The 18,210-nt window shown below is 53.8% G+C and overlaps 4 protein-coding genes across 4 annotated transcripts; 3 read left to right on the plus strand and 1 right to left on the minus strand.

Annotated features, from left to right (window-relative positions):
- Nucleotides 1-9,642: 9,642 nt before the first annotated feature.
- NCS57_01064700 (Stc1 domain-containing protein) lies at nt 9,643-10,981 on the plus strand (the record flags this gene model as incomplete). Its single annotated transcript, XM_053060388.1, has 4 exons — nt 9,643-9,674; nt 9,742-10,000; nt 10,050-10,790; nt 10,853-10,981. 4 exons carry the CDS (start codon nt 9,643-9,645, stop codon nt 10,979-10,981), a joined length of 1,161 nt encoding a protein of 386 aa, XP_052910782.1.
- Nucleotides 10,982-11,693: 712 nt separating this feature from the next.
- NCS57_01064800 (uncharacterized protein) lies at nt 11,694-13,076 on the plus strand (the record flags this gene model as incomplete). Its single annotated transcript, XM_053060389.1, has 1 exon — nt 11,694-13,076. One exon carries the CDS (start codon nt 11,694-11,696, stop codon nt 13,074-13,076), a length of 1,383 nt encoding a protein of 460 aa, XP_052910783.1.
- Nucleotides 13,077-13,128: 52 nt separating this feature from the next.
- NCS57_01064900 (Beta-lactamase domain-containing protein) lies at nt 13,129-14,470 on the minus strand (the record flags this gene model as incomplete). The annotated part of the gene is made up of 4 exons (XM_053060390.1): nt 13,129-13,257; nt 13,314-14,004; nt 14,057-14,321; nt 14,371-14,470. The coding sequence occupies 4 exons, from the start codon at nt 14,468-14,470 to the stop codon at nt 13,129-13,131; spliced, it is 1,185 nt and encodes a 394-aa protein (XP_052910784.1).
- Nucleotides 14,471-15,064: 594 nt separating this feature from the next.
- On the plus strand, nt 15,065-16,048 carry NCS57_01065000 (Nudix hydrolase domain-containing protein; the record flags this gene model as incomplete). Its single annotated transcript, XM_053060391.1, has 2 exons — nt 15,065-15,108; nt 15,157-16,048. The coding sequence occupies exons 1-2, from the start codon at nt 15,071-15,073 to the stop codon at nt 16,046-16,048; spliced, it is 930 nt and encodes a 309-aa protein (XP_052910785.1). The 5' UTR covers nt 15,065-15,070.
- Nucleotides 16,049-18,210: the final 2,162 nt, after the last annotated feature.

An 18,210-nucleotide genomic window follows, 5' to 3' on the forward strand; every position in this document is an offset into this window, starting at 1 on the left:
GCGGAATTCGTGGTGGTGCTGGTAAATCGTTACAGTGAGGTGAAGGGGTGGCGGCGGCGGTAGAACGGTGAAGATGGATACCGGTTGATCGAGGAAAAGGGATGCAAGTGTTAAGAGTAGCTCAAGATGATGGAGAGTGAGCGTCGAAGAGAGTTGATCTCGCCAGAGGGTCCAGGAAGGGCAAAAGGAGTGACTGAAGTGAGGGTGATTGCAGAGTGGATAGAGTCGATATTAACGAAAAGGAGAGGGAAAGCTCTTGCCCAGGTCCAGGGGGGGGAGTGGCTTGAACCTGCCGATCGGGGCAGGATCCTCAGGCCACTAGTGAGTTGCTTCAATGGGCCCCGGCGAAGCTCCCGCTGTGTATTGATGGGGGTGGATTATTCAAGAGGAAATGGGAGCATTCAACGAGCAACTGCCGACGATGACAATAGCAGCGACACGAAGAGAGGCTGGTGTTTTTTGTGGTGGAGAGAGGTGAGGAGGAGGATGAGGAAAGAAGAGAGGGAAAAGCGACGCAGGTGAGCAGAGCAGACGAATGAATGGGGTGAGGTGAGAAAGAGCGAGCGAGGCAGAGGCAGAGCAAGAAAGTCCCCCCAGAGAAGCCCAAAAAGGGCCAGAAGCCAGAGCCAGAGGGCCAGAGGCGTCGAGATGTGAGACGGGGGGGCGTGGGCAATGGATCAATGGCATCGGTGGATAGTGGAGTGCAGCAAGGAAAGGAAAGGATGGAAAAGAAGCAATGGAGCCCCCGTCTGGGATGATGGGGGATAATGGGATAGGAGGTTTCGAGTCAGAGGTACATGCGAGCTGCCAGCGGGGACCTTGCTGGGACTTGGGCTCTGTGATAAAAGAGGCTGGTAGGGAATGTATCCTCTTTATTGGCCTGGTGTACAGCCTCTCGAGCACTTTGTCACTGTACCTGGCCAGCGGCCTGACGATTGGGACATGCCCTGGGAGGCCGGGGGGGCTGTCCACTTTCAGTTGCCCTGGTCAGAAAATGGAAAACCCAGCAACGAAAAAAACAGGGCCCCGCCGGGCAGGCAGGGTACGTACCCGCCATCCGGTTGGTGCAACTCGCCCACCCCCAGTCACTGAAGGCCAGTCCGGGCAGAAAAGAGAGCTCCTCTCGAAAGGCTGGCAAGGCCCTGGAGTACGGTACGGTGCGGTGCGTTGCGGTGCGGACGAAAGAGCCAAGGCCCTTGACAAACCTTGGTCCCGAGTCGCGCAACGACTTACAATGGGGAGGGGTTTCGGGGACTCTCTACCTCCCCCGAAGGGGCATTCGTGATATGCTCTAGCACGTATTCGTGGTGAGCATAAGCATGCAGGCAAATCTACAATGCAAAGATGTGCACAGGGAGAAGGGCACACGGGAAGGAGATGACCAGATCGGAGTCAGAGGCGCAAAAGCTACGGTACGTGGGGAATTCCCCAAGGATTGCTGTGCGAATATGTGAGTGCGTGCTCTCAACTGTCGCAGATGAAAAGAATGAAGACCGGGATGGGACAGCGACAGACAACAAGAGACAGAAGGGTGTGCAAGGTTCTGGGAATCAAGACCTGCCAGTGTGCGTGCCCCCCCAAGGGAGGGTCAGAAGAGCACACACACTGGGTCAGAGGGCCGCTAGAGGGATGGCGGACGGTACGCACGATACCGTGTCGTGTGGCCAATGGACTTGGACTGGACTGGCTGGTTCGTTGGTATGGGCTGGAATGGCAGACATCGAATGGCATGGGATGGGACCGATCACGGGGGTACTGTTTAGGCTTCTGGTGATGTTCATGGTCTCCGTGATCCCAAATGGACGACTCTCGTAACTTCGCTACTCAACTAGCATGAATTGAATGACAGAACGATTGGGAGAGCGATAGGTAGTCAAGAGATGGCCCAGCCAGCTAGGAGCATCGGGGGACAAGATACCCTAGCCCCCCTAGAAGCCTTGCCAGGCCCGCCCGCCCAGGTCAGGTTCAGGTTGCTAGGATATCATCCATCCCGACAAGGGCGCCGGCGTGACGGTGTCGCAAAAGGTGGTCAATCATTGCCGACCTCTGGGAAATCGCCAACGGGAAGTGAAGAGAAGAAGAGACTGGCATCCATGCCCAATCTCGCCAGCGGGTCCGGCTTCGCGGGGCGCCTTGCCTCTGTCTTTGTATGTTTTCGTTTCTTCTTTTTTGGGCTGGCTCCGTGAGGTATCGCAATTTATTACTGTTAATTTGGGGGCAAAAAGAACAATGACACCCCCGGGTTAGTTTGGTTTTATTATTTCCCCGTTGAAGAAGACCTCGCCCGGGCTTGGTCCCTTGAAATGCCGCCAGCCGCGTCTTCTGCATAATCTACAGGGCAGGGGAGCATTGTCTGGGGGCGCCGGGTCTCGAGAGATGAGCAAATCTATCTTGGGTCCGGGACCAGTTGATTTCATGCTTTGCTTCTCAAAGCCGAAGACGATAATAGAAATACGAAGTGGATAATATCCGACTCATCACACAAAGACCCCGTGGCCATGGCTGATAAACATCGAGGACAAGAGTTGCTTGTGGGAGGTCAGTGAGAAGGCGAATGGACGAGGGTTGGCGATGGAGAAATGCAAGACGCGCGCACTCTAACAGGCGCGTTCTCAGGCTGCCCACACGCGCTGCCCTGCCACACCCTCAGCCTCGGCCAACCTCGTGGCCTCGCGGCAGACACAGCTTATCAAGACCTTCTCTGCTCCCCTGCTTTCTTGCCGCATCGTCGTGAAGCGTCCTATTGACGAACCAATACCCAGCACAGCCCGGTGGGAATCGACGCGGCCGTCGAGAGCGCCATCTAGACGCCGTGAGCTCTTCTCATCCTTTCGCTACCAGCCTCTGGCGCTTCGCGGGTCGCGGCGCCTCGTCCAAGCGAAGCAGCCAGCCTTTTCTTGGTGGCCGGGCCTTGAAGACGGGGTCCCTCTGCCTCGGCGCCTTGGGTCGCATGAAATGGCTTCCCGGGGCCGCCCCTCCCCTCCACTCTTTTCTTCTTTCTTTTCTCTTTTTAGAGCCCTCGTGGGCTGGCTGCTTGGTGCGTGCGGAGGCCGTCTTCCAGCGGCCGGGGCAGCCGGGGGGCAAGGTAATCAAACTGCCTGTCTAGTCTCGACGCTGCTCTCTTTTTCACTTTCCCTTGATCGGGACGTGCCCTGCGATCCCGTCCAGTGGTCCAGGGACCTGGGAATAAGAAAAAAGGGGGAGGGGACGGGGAACACGAGAGGGGGAGGAAACTCGCCTCGGGGAGGGGGGCTCCGTCGCCGCCGTTGGAATGACGAAACACGCTGGAGAATCAGTAACGAGTAACAGAGAGCCCGGCTAGGATAGCAGCCAACGCCGGCGACCGAGCGGGAACATTTCCATGCGACGGCTTGGTCTGGTTTGTTGGAGGCGCACAGTACATAAAGATGGCGATGGGTTCGGTGCATAGCCTTTTTTCGAAACACGCGAACCCCTGCCACACACGTGTACAAAGCCCGTTAGTGCGAGTTATGCAGTTGACATCGTCATGCACCGTCGGCTTCAGTTCTAGAGCCACCTGGGTCAAGACAAAAGATATACCCAGACAAAGCTATGAGCTTATTCTCCCCTAAAGATGATCAATACAGTATAATAAGAATAAATAAAAATGCTCCAAGTTATGAGATTATTTTTGTAATATTTTCCACAAATTTATTTATAATGCGTAAGGGCAATTAGGTAACCCTCTTAATATTCTGGCGTCCCATGCGTGGGAGCTTCCATGCGCCACCTACTTTGGAGCAAGCATCTTTCAACACTTAGGAACCGCTGGTTTGAATTAAACTACTTAGATGCTCAGGAAAGCCTCTTTTTCATCGCCCATAGGACCCGATTCTAGATCCTAGTCCTATATCATCTTATCATTCCGTTGTTCTGCCCTGAGCACAATGTAGCCCGATACAGATACCGGGAAGCAGGTATAGAGCAAAGTAGGCGGCTGCAGTAACACCAGCTGCCAGGAATGCGAAACGTGATTCATTGAGATCTCGCAGTGAACCTTGTACAGCCGCTAGAATCGAGCATCCGAGGGATATGATGAAAGAGGGGACGGCAATCATGCGGAGCCACTCATCGAACTTCACGCAGATGGTACGGACGTTCTGATCAACTGGAAGACGAAAACGAAAAAACTAATATACAGATACTAGAAACGCAAATGGCAGTGTTTAAGATCATCACATACATTGAGCCATAGCGATCGTACAATGCTGAACGAGCGAGGTGAGAAACGGCACAAGAATGAGCAACCACAGTATTCCAATTCCTGGCGAAGAAGTGTGAACAAATAAAACACTATTTCCATGGAGTTACCTACCCATGATCACATTAGGGTCGATCACGAGAGTAAGTTTTCCCGGCTCTCGCTCGGTCACACAGAGAGTGCTTGGACAATCTCCTGTCCTTCCTCTGCAGGGGTACGCAGGACATCGTCAGGGTCTAGGTGCCCATTAACTCGGATCAGATATAGCAGTGACAAAGCTGCCAGAAGAAGCGATGGGTACAGTTGATATCACGATGTGGTACTGTACGGAGCTGTCAGAGAAGAGGACGGGCTGTCTTTCCGGACCCAAGACGGGTTCAAGTGCGGCAAATCCATTACCAACAACCAGGTACAGACCCCGACTCCTGGTCCGAAAAGAAACGGGCTAGCTATTCGTAGGGGAAGCCGGCTAGAGTCTGAATTTTCACTCCCCCATGTCAATCTTGTGCTTCCTTTACGGCAAATCTTTGGGTGTGTTTTGCTTCTTCCCAAAGAGACGCCAATCCGTCGGTCGGGCCTCGAGCCAACGGCCGGAGTGTGGGGCCGCTGCCAGGGACCAACCGCTGGACCATCCCATCCCATGGGACGGACGGCGGGCTTCACTGGTAGGTACTTGATCCTGTGCGCCTGTGTGCGTGTGGGCTTCGGTACCTTCCAGAGGCTGCTGCAGGTACCAGACATCTTGAAACCCCCCCTTTGGGTCCCGTCTCATCCAATCCATCCCGCACCTCAGCCCGCCCGTCTTGTCAAGACGTGACGTGACGTGAATAACGAATACTGTGCGTGCCGTGCGTGCCCTTCAAGGCAGTTACTCCGACCCTGGACTTTTCTTGTCCCGTCACGATGCCCGCGGAATCGGATCCAGCGCAAAGGACGCACAACAAGCACAGGGGCCCGGGGAACGGAGATTGCCATCCCAGGGACGCAAGAAGACGCAAGACGAGCTCTCCACGATGACACCCACCGTAGCATCCCCGGGTTGCCCGGTGTCAGGAAGGGCTGGGCAAGAGCTTCGAGAAGCAGAGCTATCCTGGCCCAACACAGATCCCCAACGCAGCGGATGCCCTAGGCGTCGATCCTTCTCGCAGCGAGCCGTTTGCTGTCCCCTTCTGCTCTGCTGGGTGTCTGTCCCCCTCCCCTCCCCTCCATTCCCCCTCTTGTTGCTCTTTGATTTGATTCTGGCGCGCATTGGATGCCTCCCTTCAAGTCAGTGGTTGCTCCCAACACGGCAGGCTGCCCAACCATGCCGCCCCGTCATGAAACGCGGCAGCTCCTCAGGAACCGCCCGCATGCTTGCCAATTGCGCGCCTGTCACCCAGCCTCACAGTATGCAGCCCATTGACAAGGCCAGCTCAGAGTCGAACCTGAGGGAGAGCAGGCGGGGTCTGAATGTTATGCGATGACCCTATAGCCCCAGTTCAAGTTCCCATCGAAAGCTGCTCTCACGTCACCTTGCGGCCTGTGGCAAGAGGAGGCAGCGTCATCGCGGTCCCGGGACATACCCAGGAAACTCCCTGCGCGACATCGCAGCATGCCTCTGAGCGGCCGGCCGCATGCACAGATGATGCGAGCAACTGGGCGCGTAGGATCTCTGGCAGGCCCGTTCGCGCATTTGCCAGCCGGCCGCTTGAGGGGTTGGCGATGGTGGCTGAAGGGATCAGTATTGTCTAATAAGAGAACCCTGCGTGGGATTACAGTTGAGGCCGGCAAGGACGTCGTATCGTATCTGATGGGGGACCACCTCTCAGAGAGTGGGAGAAGCACCGAGGCTGGGGGAGAGGCTGTGGTTTGCTGGCGAGATGGGATTGCCGCCGTTGATTTCTCATCTTCTTGTCGTTTGTGGGTCTGTATTTGCTTCTTTGCGTCTCTTGCTATCTGTGATCAAAATTGTGCTTTGATGTGCCTGAAATGTGTGCCTTGACGTTAATTGTGATGGCTCAGTTGCAGTAGCTCCAACGCCGTGCCATTACATCGTGCCTCCATCTCTCGTCACCAATTGTCACTGTCACACTCGCAATTAAGCAACTCGCCAATCCGAGTTTTCCCTCCTGTGCTTTCTTTTTGCCAGCCTGCCCTTGCAGCGACGCATGGACATCCATCTCAACACGAAAACTCACGCCTTAAATCGTGGACAAATGTGCGCCACACGAGCAATACCCAGCCCTCTCTTCCTCGGTTGCCTTCCTGCCACCCTCCAAAGAGCCAGCCTCTCCTTCGCGAGGCCCAGCCTTGGGTCAACGCTACAGGAAAACTTCTTCAATTGACTTGACACTTGTGGAGTGCAGCCGCCGTCAAAGGGTTCTTCCCGATGGGACGCCCCGTGTGCTGTAGTTCTCCACTCGCGCCGTCGACCGAGCCTTGAGCTTTCGAGCCAGTCGCTTGACTCTAGCGCAGCGCCCGAACCGCGCCGTCAAGAGTCTCATCCTCGGACCTCGACCTCGTCTCTATGTACATGCCTCTGCAGAAAGAATCGAACCGTTCATGCTTTTTTCTCCCCACCAAGTCCTTGATCAGCACTTCAGGGGTGAAAAAGTCTCACTTCTGGAGTTCGGGTTTCTGGCACCTCGTCCCGGTTGGAGACTGAAATCCTTGCCTGGTCCAAGGCCAGATCTGGCCCCATGTTCGTCAAGGCCCTTGACGCGTCCTGTTCGCCTCCATCGCTGATGAGAGACCATTGACTGAGAGCCTCACCTGCTGAAGATCCGCTCAACCGGTACGTCGTCAAGTACTTTTGAGTTGGCATTTCGATATTGGCCGGGGCAGACGCTGCTGAGACCCGCGCTGTGCGTGGGATTGTGCGAATGTGGCAACATCTGTCCACCTCGAAAAGCATGGCGGTCGATCCCAGCCCACTTGGGGTCACCTGTCACTGCGGCATCGTCGTGGTGGTGAAGTCACTGATTCAATGCCGCTGCAGACGCGACAGGACTGCTTGACACGACTGCGGAGGGATGTCGATCTGTTTTGATATGGTCAAAAGCGGAAGAAACAAGGCAAAGGCCCCAGTTGACCCCCATCTCAGCCGATGCCGTATGTAGCTGGTGGAGAGGGAGTGAGCTGTCATGGAGCATCGCAGGCTGAGCAAACCAGGAAGCCGGTTCGGAAGAGGGGGACATCTCCAGCTGGACTGTCTCGGAGCACCGATTTCTCGGCAGGCTTCTGTCTCAGCTCTGGAGTCCAACGTCCAACTTCATGATGCCAAGTCTCGTAGAGGAGTCCATCACGCCGTCGTCGAGAATTTAGCTTTGGCACGATTCGGCGGGCTTGCAGTCGTGTGCATGTCTAAAAGTCGGTTACCCCAGATCCATCAACCAGGATGGGCATGACTCTTGTCGACTCGAGCCATGGGTTGATCCTGAAGTGGAAAACCCGCAACCCATCTCTGATCAAAAGAGGTTCTTGCGGTCTGGACCCTGCCCTCCCTATTCCCTCTTCAGCTTGCATCTGCATGTCTCTAGTGGATACGGTGGGTGAAGCTATCTCTCCCCATCCACCGCACATGGGCCGTTCGCCAAGCTCAAGTCGGTGATGGCAAGGCCCGTTCTCTCGTAGACAAATAGTCTGGCAGCGAATAGTCAGTGTATCCGGTGCCGGCCTCGCAGGACTGTATCAACATGACTGCATCAACATGGCGTGACTGCAGCATGAAGAATAACTGTGTTTGCTCACACACATGCTCTCCCTGCTGAGTCGGTCACTTGCAGCCTCCAACCCGTCCAGCCTGGACATAAACACCAATGGCCTAGCCCGGAGGGGCCGGGTAGATGCAGCACCCATCTGCCAGACCGACTCACATTGCTCTCCTGTCTCACAGCCCTGCATCAAAGTTCAAGTTTCGTTCGTCCCTCCCCAAGGACCCCTCCGAGGGGATCCATCGTCCCAGCCAGAAGCCCGGTGCTCTCGCGTAGTTGGTCGAGCCAAGCCACCGAGAGGCCATGGAATCCACCAGCGGAGCGGCGCCGTACCATAGACGAGGGTATCCGTGAGTCGCCGAGAAGCATGCCAGGTGGCCGTCTGGGGTTTGTGCAGCGAGCTAACCAAGGGTCGGTCTTTGGGCGGTGAACGCCTCGTTTTGTAGGTATGCTATAGGGTAGGTAGCGGTGAGGGTGGAGGAGGATGGAGTCTCGTGTCGATAGAGTCTGATGCCTCGGTAACTGGAAAATGATGGTCAGTTTGAGCAGTTCGTCAGATGGCTTGAGTAGTTCGGGCGTGACAGTTGGGGAGATGCCTCACGTGGATGATGCAGGTTGTGGATCTGCGGCCGGTTGAGCCTCACTGATAAGGATGGAGACTGTTCAGATGCGAAACGACCTCTGTCCAGAATTGACAGTAAATGTCCGATATAATCCATAATCAGAGACTGATTTCCCTACCAAATAAAATTCCATTTATCCATGGCCCTGGATATAATTACACAGGCAACATGTGGTGTGCTGCATATACCGTTCACGGGCTAACCAGACCACTTCCATCCACCACCCGGGATCAATGATAATAACGACGAGAGCCAAGTATCTATTCCGAGGCTAGAGTTTTGGCCATTTCTGAGTATCTCTCAGAATTGTATTATATCTATATTCATCTCTGAATGGAGAAAATATGCCTGAGAAATTACTCATCTGAGGTCATCGCGACTTCAGCGGCCTTCGGCGGAATACAGAGGAACCAACCGCCGCCATCCCCATATGGAGATAATACTGTACCATAAAGGGCAATTTAAATCATCACAGCACACGCAATCTGCAAGTAGCCGCCCATCACAATTCAGCAGCCAAGGCTAAATCCATTTCGTGGTCAGAGTGATGCACCTCCCCGTCGTGGCACAAGCGGGAGAGAGCAACGCAGCAAAGGCTCCCAACGAACAAACGATAGCTGTGGCAAAAAAGGAGCTTCTGTGACACTGAATCACTGTCGGAAAGAGGCCTTACAAAAATCTGCTATGTGCGCTGACTTCTCTTCGAGTGTTTCTTCCGTCTTCAACCTCACCACAACAACCCTCGTCGGACATTTTTATCCCACACACAGCCGTCACAGAGGTGAAAGAATATCATTACCGTGCTGGATCTCAGGTTTGTGCTTGATCGCGGCGGCGGCAGTGGCAGCAGCAGATTTGCCTGTGTTTGTGCCTGAGCAAGAACACTGCTGCACTGCACCTTCCCGTCTCCTCTCCCTCTCGCACCTCAACTCCTCCACCACAAACAAACTCCCCTTCTTCTCGCATATTTATTCCCCAGCTTCCTCTCAAGAACCTTCGTCTCACGACTTTTTTTCTCGGAGTCTTCTCTAACCATTCTCGCATCTTCAGGCCAATATCTTCATCCACCCCCCCATCGCCAGCAAAGGACTACCCATCCTCCACGATGCCCAACAGAAACAAAGGGGGCTACAAACCGTGAGTCTGATCCTTAGAAGATGAAAAGAGGAGGATATACTGATGTACTGACTGTTTCATGGTAAAGCCGGACCCAGGGAGCGACTCCCACCAGATTCCGATGCAAGGTCGGAGGAGAGTGGAAGCCACTCGCCGACTTCTCCAACAACCAGCAGAAGAATATCAAGTGGCAGCTCGAGAACCGTGAGGACGTCGATCCCGCGCACTGCGGAATGATCTGTAAGGAGCATTCTGCCGGCACCAAGTTGGAATACCGCTGCGAGGTGTGCGACCTCATCAAGCCCCGCGAGCACTTCAGCAAGGCCGCTCTTCGCCGCGACGAAATCGTGAGTCTCTTGGTCCTTGGTTATCACCGTTTGCCTACTGACGTCTTAGATTTGTGAGAGATGCACCGCCTGGACCGAGACCCAGGAGCCCAGTGTTACGCCTTCGCCCCTGGAGACGGGCCACGTTTCCGTCGAGGAAGAAAACGAAGGTGCCTGGGCTCGCGACTTTGCCAACGCCGACTTCTTTGGCGACACTGATGCGCTTCCACGAGCCCCCGTTACCGGTCTTGGAGGCCTAGGCCTGACTGAGTTGGAGAGCACTGCAGAGGGTACCCGGGCCAACCAGATCCTCTCCGAGGTGCTCACCCGCGATGGCTCGACTTCCTCGCACTCTGTTGTCGGTGTCGGCGGGGATACAGTTAGCGTCGCCGACGAGGCAATGTCGACCATCACACGACTGCCTCCTCACCTGGCAGGCAAGGTCTCGACCAAAGCGAACTCTGTTGTGAGCTCCGTTGCGACATCCAACCTGAAGCAGCACAACGAGCTGCCACCTCACCTCCGAGGCCCTGAGAGCATTTCAACTGCGAGTACTGTTCGGAAGGATCGAGAGGAAACGGCCAAAGAACGTCAGGTTCAATACAATGCCTGGGATTTTACCGGAAAGAAGCACCAAGCCATCAAGAACCCGACAGTCATGTCCAGCAGCGGCGCATCTGCCTTGTCTTCGGCCGACAAGAGCGAGTGCAGCAACCCCAACCTCATCGGCGATTGGAGCGATGTGCCCAACGCTCTCGAGGCGGAGCCGGCCACTCGAGGAGGGAACAGCAAATGGCCCAAGTCCAGCGAGGTAAGATACCTACCTGTCCGAACAAGTATTGATCGTCTAGGTAACTGACTGATCAAATGCAGCTCCGAATTCCCCAGTCTGAGATCAAGAAGCAGCCAGTGCTGGTCTCGACCAAGGCGAAGAACGTCGACCCCGAGGTCGCTCGCCAGCGCCGCATGCACTACGCTGAGTCGGATGATTCCGACTTTTAGTTGGGTTGTGATTTGGGGGAGGATATTCGCAGATACGGGTTTGGTTTGGGGTCTCGAGATTTGATACAGGGAAAAAGCGATGCCATTCATCGCAGGTCTACAGTGAGAAGCGAGGGACTCTAGGCTCGAGGGAATTCGACCAGAGCCAAGTAGCAATATGGAACAAAGGAATAGTTTTGCGATTTATACCCATGAAGCTGTCAGTGAAGATCTTCCAAGTCTACATGTGGGGCGGGGTACCGCACACGGCTGAGAAATGAACGAAATACCAGAACGTTTAAAAGGGCTACCTAACTCCTTCTAAGTATAATAATAAAATTATAAAAAATAATTAAGAATATGTTATAATTAAGGTGACATTTTAGACCTCTTTTGCCTATCTTTAGGAGGGGATGAGCTAAAGGGTTTGTAGTGTTGGTGTCTCTATTTTTCCTCGGCCTGGGTGTTACATCATTGACAGCATCAAGAGGAACCACAAATCAGTAGAAATTATTGGGAAGTGTGAAGGAAACACTCATGGCTTTTGATCATACGATTTTATTACGCTGAGGTTAACCGTTATTCCTGGTCATGGCTGAGCATGTTGAAACTATTGTCCACTTTCAGATGATCTTGACCTCATTGTGGGTGCCTCATTTTTCTTGGAGCCTCACAACCAACTCAACCATTTCAAACCCACCACTCATTCTCTGTCCATTACGCTGCGCATAAAATGACCTCTTCCCAGCGCATTTCGGAGCTCGTCTCATGGGCGACCTCTCACGGCGCCCATCTGAACCCCTCGGTCAAAGTCGACAACCTCCCCGAAACCGGCCTCTCATTCCGCGCAACTTCCAAGACGAACCCTCTCGACACAATCGTCAGCATCCCCTCCAGCCTCACGCTGTCCTATCTCAACGCTCTCCCAGGAAGTGATGACCCTCGACCTTTTCCTGCTGGCTTCCTGGCGCAGACGCCTCCGCACGTCATCGGTCGTTTGGTCCTCGTCAAGCACTACCTCCTCGGGGGTGAGTCGTTCTGGAGTCCTTACATCCATGCTCTCCCACAGCCGGAGGATCGGGATTCTTGGTCGCTGCCGCCTTTTTGGCCTGATGACGATGCAGAGTTGTTTGAGGGGACCAACATTGAGGTTGGTGTTGCTCGCATCAAGGCTGACGTGAAGCGTGACTTCAAGGCTGCTCTGGATGCTCTCACGGCTGAAGACTGGGAGCCAGAGTTGAGAAAAGGATTTACTTTGGGTCTTTATCAGTGGGCGTACAGCATCTTTTCCAGCAGGAGTTTCCGTCCGAGTCTCGTTCTTGGACCAGAAGATCAGAAGCGTCTCCCCGAGGGTGTCAAGATTGACGACTTTTCCGTCCTGATGCCACTGTTCGACGTGGGAAATCACGACATGAGAACCGAAGTGCGATGGGAGCTCGACGAAGAGAAGAAGCACTGCAGCCTCAAGGTTGCCAAGGCGTACGAAGCCGGAGAGCAAGTGTTCAACAACTACAGCATGAAAACCAACGCAGAGCTGCTCCTCGGCTACGGCTTCATGCTCCCCGAGTCGGAAGAGTTACATAATGACTATGTTCATGTGCGGAAGAGACAGGCTGCTGAGGCTGCGGCTACTGAGGAGTACTACATCTCTCTACGACCGATTCGACATCCTAGTTCCCTCCTCGCGCGGTCGAAGCAGGCTATCCAGTTGAGCGAGTCTACTACAGTGATCGGAGCGTTTCAGCACGTTCAACACGACATGGTTTGGGACATCTTTTGCACGATAGCAACCCCCGAACAGCGCGCAGTCCTCGTCCCAGTCGACGCCACTCTTCAAGGTGAAGCAGCTGAACAAGCCCAGCGAGAACGCTTCTTCAGCGGCGACATCATCGAGGAGGGCAAAATGTTTCTTCAGCAGACGGCAGCTATTATCCAGCACAAGGTAATGCAGGAGCTGGAGAGGTTGCTCGAAACGGACGTGGAGGTTGTGGGTGGAGGGGATCTCACGAGGAATCAGCAGCTGGCGTTGGATTATCGAGCGAGGTGTAGACGGGTGTTGGAGAATACGTTGGAGGCTATGAATGCAGATGAGTTGTTTGGAGATGAGGATGAGTAGACAGTATTGCCATTGATGAATGGAAACCAACAAGTTGTCTACTGGCTAGGCTCTACTGTATGCCCAAACATCGATAAACCTCCAACTCGAGCTCGTTATACAGGCTCTTGACGACTGGATCGCCATGTGGCTGCACATTGACGATCAAAGCAGCTGCAATACCGGCTTCTCTGTCAATCCACTGCAGTAACACAGGTCAGTAAATCTACATAGTATCCTGTGAAGGGGGGAACTCACCCATCTGCTGTTGCACATGCCACTCCACATTAAACTCCCCTTGCGTCTCTTCCCTGGCACATTCTCCACGTTTATGACACCTCCAATCCCATGGTTGAGTTTGGCTCCCTTGGGGTATTCAGGAGCGAAAGCATCTTGGCCGCCAATGTTGTACGCAATCATCTCCAGAATCCCCGCCTGCGCCTCGTTGAGCTGCGGAGAAAACATCTCCTGCAAAGTCTCCTCCTTGACAAGTCTCCCTTGTAGTAACCCCCGGAAGAAGGTAGCGTAGTCGTTTGCTGTCGAGTACAGGCCTGCGCCGGCACTTTCGAGGATGTGTTCCTTCGGTGGAGGTAGGGGACCGGGCTTGAGTGTCTCGCCCTCACGGTATGTGCACACGGTAGTGCGGTCCGCCGTCTGGGGAAGCTTCTCGGGCCAGAATCCTGTGTCCTTGATGCCCAGTGGCTCGAGGATGTTCTTCTGTGTGTAGGTGCCCAAGGTTTCACCAGTGATCTCCTCGAGGAGGACGCCGGCCCAGTCCGTCGCGGCGCCGTAATACCAGCCCTCGCCGGGTGCAAACTTGAGGGGGGTATTGATACCCTCGCGGTTCCAGGAGAGGACTGTATCAGTGCGGCCGACAGCTTTGGACCACTTCATGAGATCTGGATCTGCGAGGTCAGAACCGAGGCCGAGGGTGTGGGTGAGGAGGTGGCTATTAGATCAGCATCGAGGAACTTCGTTGTATGTTGAGTATGGATTCATACCGAAGTGTGATGGGTTTTGTGTTGTCTTCGAGAATAGGCTTGTCATTGTCGTCAAACCCACGGAGGATTTGCATCTTGGCGAGCTCTGGGATGCGAGGCCGAACATCATCGTCTAGTCCTATCTCTCCACGCTCTACAAGCTGCATGAAACAAGTGGTGGTGATGATCTTGGTCATGGAGGCCATCCAGGTGAAAGTATCGGTGCTGAAAGGTCTTGAGCTGGGGTCAAAGTCGATACGCCCGGAAGAGCCAGAGAAGAGGACATCTGGGATATCTTGTCAGCATGGACGTAAAGCAACGGCTTGGTGATGAACCTTTTGCATTTACAACGACAAACGCAGCTCCAAGGAGTTTGTTGGTGGTGTCTTGCCCTTGAGCGACGTGCTCTTGTAGGATGAAGCTTAGCTTCTCCATGTTGGTGGTGTGTGGGTGAAGTTGATGCGATGGAGAAGGAAGAGAACTCGGAGTTTGGTTGAAGGACGGGGTGAGGCTTGAAGAGAGTGGATAGCCCAGTATAACTCTCGGTGTGAAAGAATTGGTGAAGCTATTTCGAGGACGGCAAGCCGCTCTTATATGATTGAGGCGAAAGTGGAGAAGGATGATCGACGACGTTTTGAAGGCGTACAACAGAAAAGCCAACCAATATCATGGCAAGCCACGATTCTTTGTTAAGCTCGACGCTTGGCACTGACAAGCGGCCGCTCACTAGATTTCAACTGTAAAAGCATCGATATTCAATTTTTGTAGTAATATTTGACCGGCGTATTTCAAGGCCTGTACTCACCTCTGGGCCATTATGACAACTTTTAGCACCTGCGGTCTTGGTTCGTCGGTGTTTCTTCTCTGTAAGGCGGCTATCAATCAGTGTCTGACAACTCCACATTCTGTAATATAGCGGGTGACTCACTAGATTCGATCTGCTGCTCGTATCTCGCTTTCTCCCTCTTTTGAGTCAACAATCGGACATTTCCAACCCGTCTTACCGTTGTTGATCTTTAACCCCTCCCCACCATCATGACCAAGCTTCTTGACCTCGTCACCCAAATCGACAAGTAAGCTCCCCCATTCCCCTTCAAGATCCGTTACTGACACACATGTAGTGCCCCGTTGAACTTTGAGGCAGATCACCATCCCTACTACCGCCTCTATCTCGCCCCGGACCCTCGTCCTCATGGCTACATACTCCCCGACACCGTCTCGCGCATGCCGTGGCCCGCAGACTTTATAGTCAGCCACGACGACCGCTCCGTGACGCTGTCGGCGCCGCCTCCCGGAGAGACACTCACAGCGCATGCCAACGCCGCGTTTCAAAAGGCCGTGGACGGTGCCATTGACGGCGACTTGTTTCCCATTTTGCACCGGGAGCACAGCGAGCCTTTCCTTGTCGTCGGAGCTAGGAGTTTTGTTCAGATTGAGCGTTTTGCGGCGCCGTTGTTTGGTATCGCTACTCGTGGTGCTCATATGACGGGCTATGCTCGTGGTACGGATGGTAAGATCAAGATTTGGGTTGCGCGTCGAAGCCGTCATCTCTTTAGTTACCCAGGCCTTCTTGATAGCACCGTCGCGGGCGGTATCAAGGCCAGCAACACGCCCCTCGAATGCATCCTCGCCGAGTCAGTAGAGGAAGCTTGTCTCCCTGTGGACCTTGTGTCGTCAAAGGTCCATGCCGCCGGCGCCGTGACGCTGGCCAACATCAACGAACGCTCGGGATTACACCACTCCGACATCCTCTACGTCTACGACCTCGAGATTCCGGACGATGTGGTCCCGAAGCCGGGAGACGACGAGGTCGAGGAGTTTGTGCTGATGGAGTGCGGCGAGGTCGTGAAGCGGATGCTGGCCGGCGAGTTCAAGCCGAATGTGTGTCCGGTGTTAATTGATTTCCTAGTGAGGCATGGAGAGATCACGGCCGAGAATGAAGAGGACTTTGCAGAGATTCAGGCTCGGCTGAGAAGGAAGATTCCTGTGCCGATGGAGTCGGATGAGGTGTAGACTGATTTGCTATAGATTAGAGCGCTGAGCTGTTGATTTACAGGACACCGTTGACTCCTCCTTTGACACTGTTGGCTCGTACCCTGATGCTAGTGACTCCTACATTAATATCCATGGCGTACGACCTGAGACTGCTCTTATAATGCTAGTACCAGGCCTTTCTGTTCTTTGGTCGAGTCGGTAAACCTACGGCGCATGCGGACTTGGGAGCTGGCCTGTTCACATTTTGACCCGAGTAAAGAGCCCGGAGAAGTCGGGGATTCCGCCGCGCCTGAACAGCCAGCAAAGAGCACGTCATAGCTGCCATTTTGGGCAATTCATAAATGCTTATGAAGAGAGCGTATAAGTGCGGAAAGAGTCTGTCATTGTTATCGAAGCATAAACGGTGTGCTTTGGTGATGGCTTCTACACTAGTGATAGAATGAGGATGCATGCATGAATTTAACCAGCACGAGGAGTGCAAGCGTTGAGCATGTCTTGTTGCCTGTAACAACCCTCCAAAAGATCTAAAATACACCATTTTCTTGCACTATTTTAAACACTATGATGCCACCATGAACATCAAGCACCCAAAAACCCAAAGTAAAGTGTAAGTAGTGTCTAGGGTAGGTCGTCAGCTCTCTTTAGAAACCTGGGGCAAGCCATCCAGCGTTGGTTGACCAGTCCCTTCAGCGAGGCGAGGTTCCTTCCCAAAGTTCTCCCCCCCCAGTCAGCCCACCAAAAAAGTCGACTGCGAAACAACTCCCACCCATCCCCCAAATTTCCATTCAGTTCCCGCACACGGTGGAAAATTCCAGCTCAGAACAGCCACTATTCTTGCGAAACTGCTGCAGAATGTCGTTCAATATTCTCTACTTCGACTCTATCGTCTCTGAATCACCTTGATCTTCTCCAGGTATGTACGTGCTCTCCGTGTCTGCTGACCTTGCCTACCTTCCTTCCCACAGCGACCCCGCCCTGTTCTCGGGGCCATCTTCCGTTCACGCTGGCCAGGGACAACAACACTCAACTGGACGCTTCATGGGTTCGCAAGGAGCCAGAAGTGACTATCGCAGACCCGGCATGATACCCCGAGTCCGTTTCACTGTCATATCGGCTAGTTCACGCCCTTTTCGCGCCGGAAAATGCTTTAGAACACCTATTCAACCTCCTCACTTGGCCACAAACTCACCACCTCCAGGGATCCCTTCACTCCGACCACATCATCTTCCCTCACGGCGACATATCGCTGCTGAATCACTCACTGACATCCCCTTTCGCCTCGCTTCCAATGAATCTATTACCTCTCTCTTATTTGACTCCTTCCTTCAACTGTCGCCCCAAGGACACTCTCGCCCTACTCACATAGCCTTTGCACATTTGCGACGAGGCTGCCAGCTCACCTGTCGACTCTGCCGACCGGACACTTTACTTCCCACAACAACAACAAACACACACACTCCCAGGATTTGCTCTCCTTTCCCTTCTCTTGTCAACTGTCATCAATCGCTCAAATCCCACCTCTGCCCACCATTTCAAGCCCATCAACTCTAAAGTACGACGAGGGCGAGGAACTATGAGGCCAGCTCAGATCACCCACCACCGACAGCCGCCTGGAGTTCGCAGCGCTCGGATTTCAACACAAACATGCGACTCAGCCCATCAAGGCGATGGCCACAGCGGACTTGCCTATTTGGATAGATCGCCCTGATCACATGGCTCAAACCACTCCAGAACAAGCGACAGCATCACATCCTGTTTGGCCTATTACCTTGGTACCTTGGCTGGCCAAGCCCGCCACCTACTCGCTTCTTCAGCCTACATCGACATCACATCACATTGCACGGCAAAAGTCTCAGCATGGGAATCAAAGTTCCATGTTACTATACATCTCAATCCGTACACCATCTCCGAGTAGTTCTCGAGATTTCCCAAGTCGCTTCATCTTCCCCCACGACTTTCGCTGAGCAAGCAAGCAAACGCTATCGTCCTCCTCCGACTCCCTTGGTATCGTATCGACTGCTTATCAGAGCCCTTCATCCTTGCCAATCGTTCGTTGCCCGACTGCGCCAAAAAGTTTTTCTCGACGACAGGACTCGCTGTCTCCCTCCCACCCGGAGCTGCGCTCAGGCTGGCTCTATCTGCGCTGCTGTTGTCCGAATCTTCCAAGAGTAATAGTTGCC

Source organism: Fusarium keratoplasticum, chromosome 8 (assembly GCF_025433545.1).
Source record: "Fusarium keratoplasticum isolate Fu6.1 chromosome 8, whole genome shotgun sequence".
NCBI classification, from domain to species: Eukaryota; Fungi; Ascomycota; class Sordariomycetes; order Hypocreales; family Nectriaceae; genus Fusarium; species Fusarium keratoplasticum.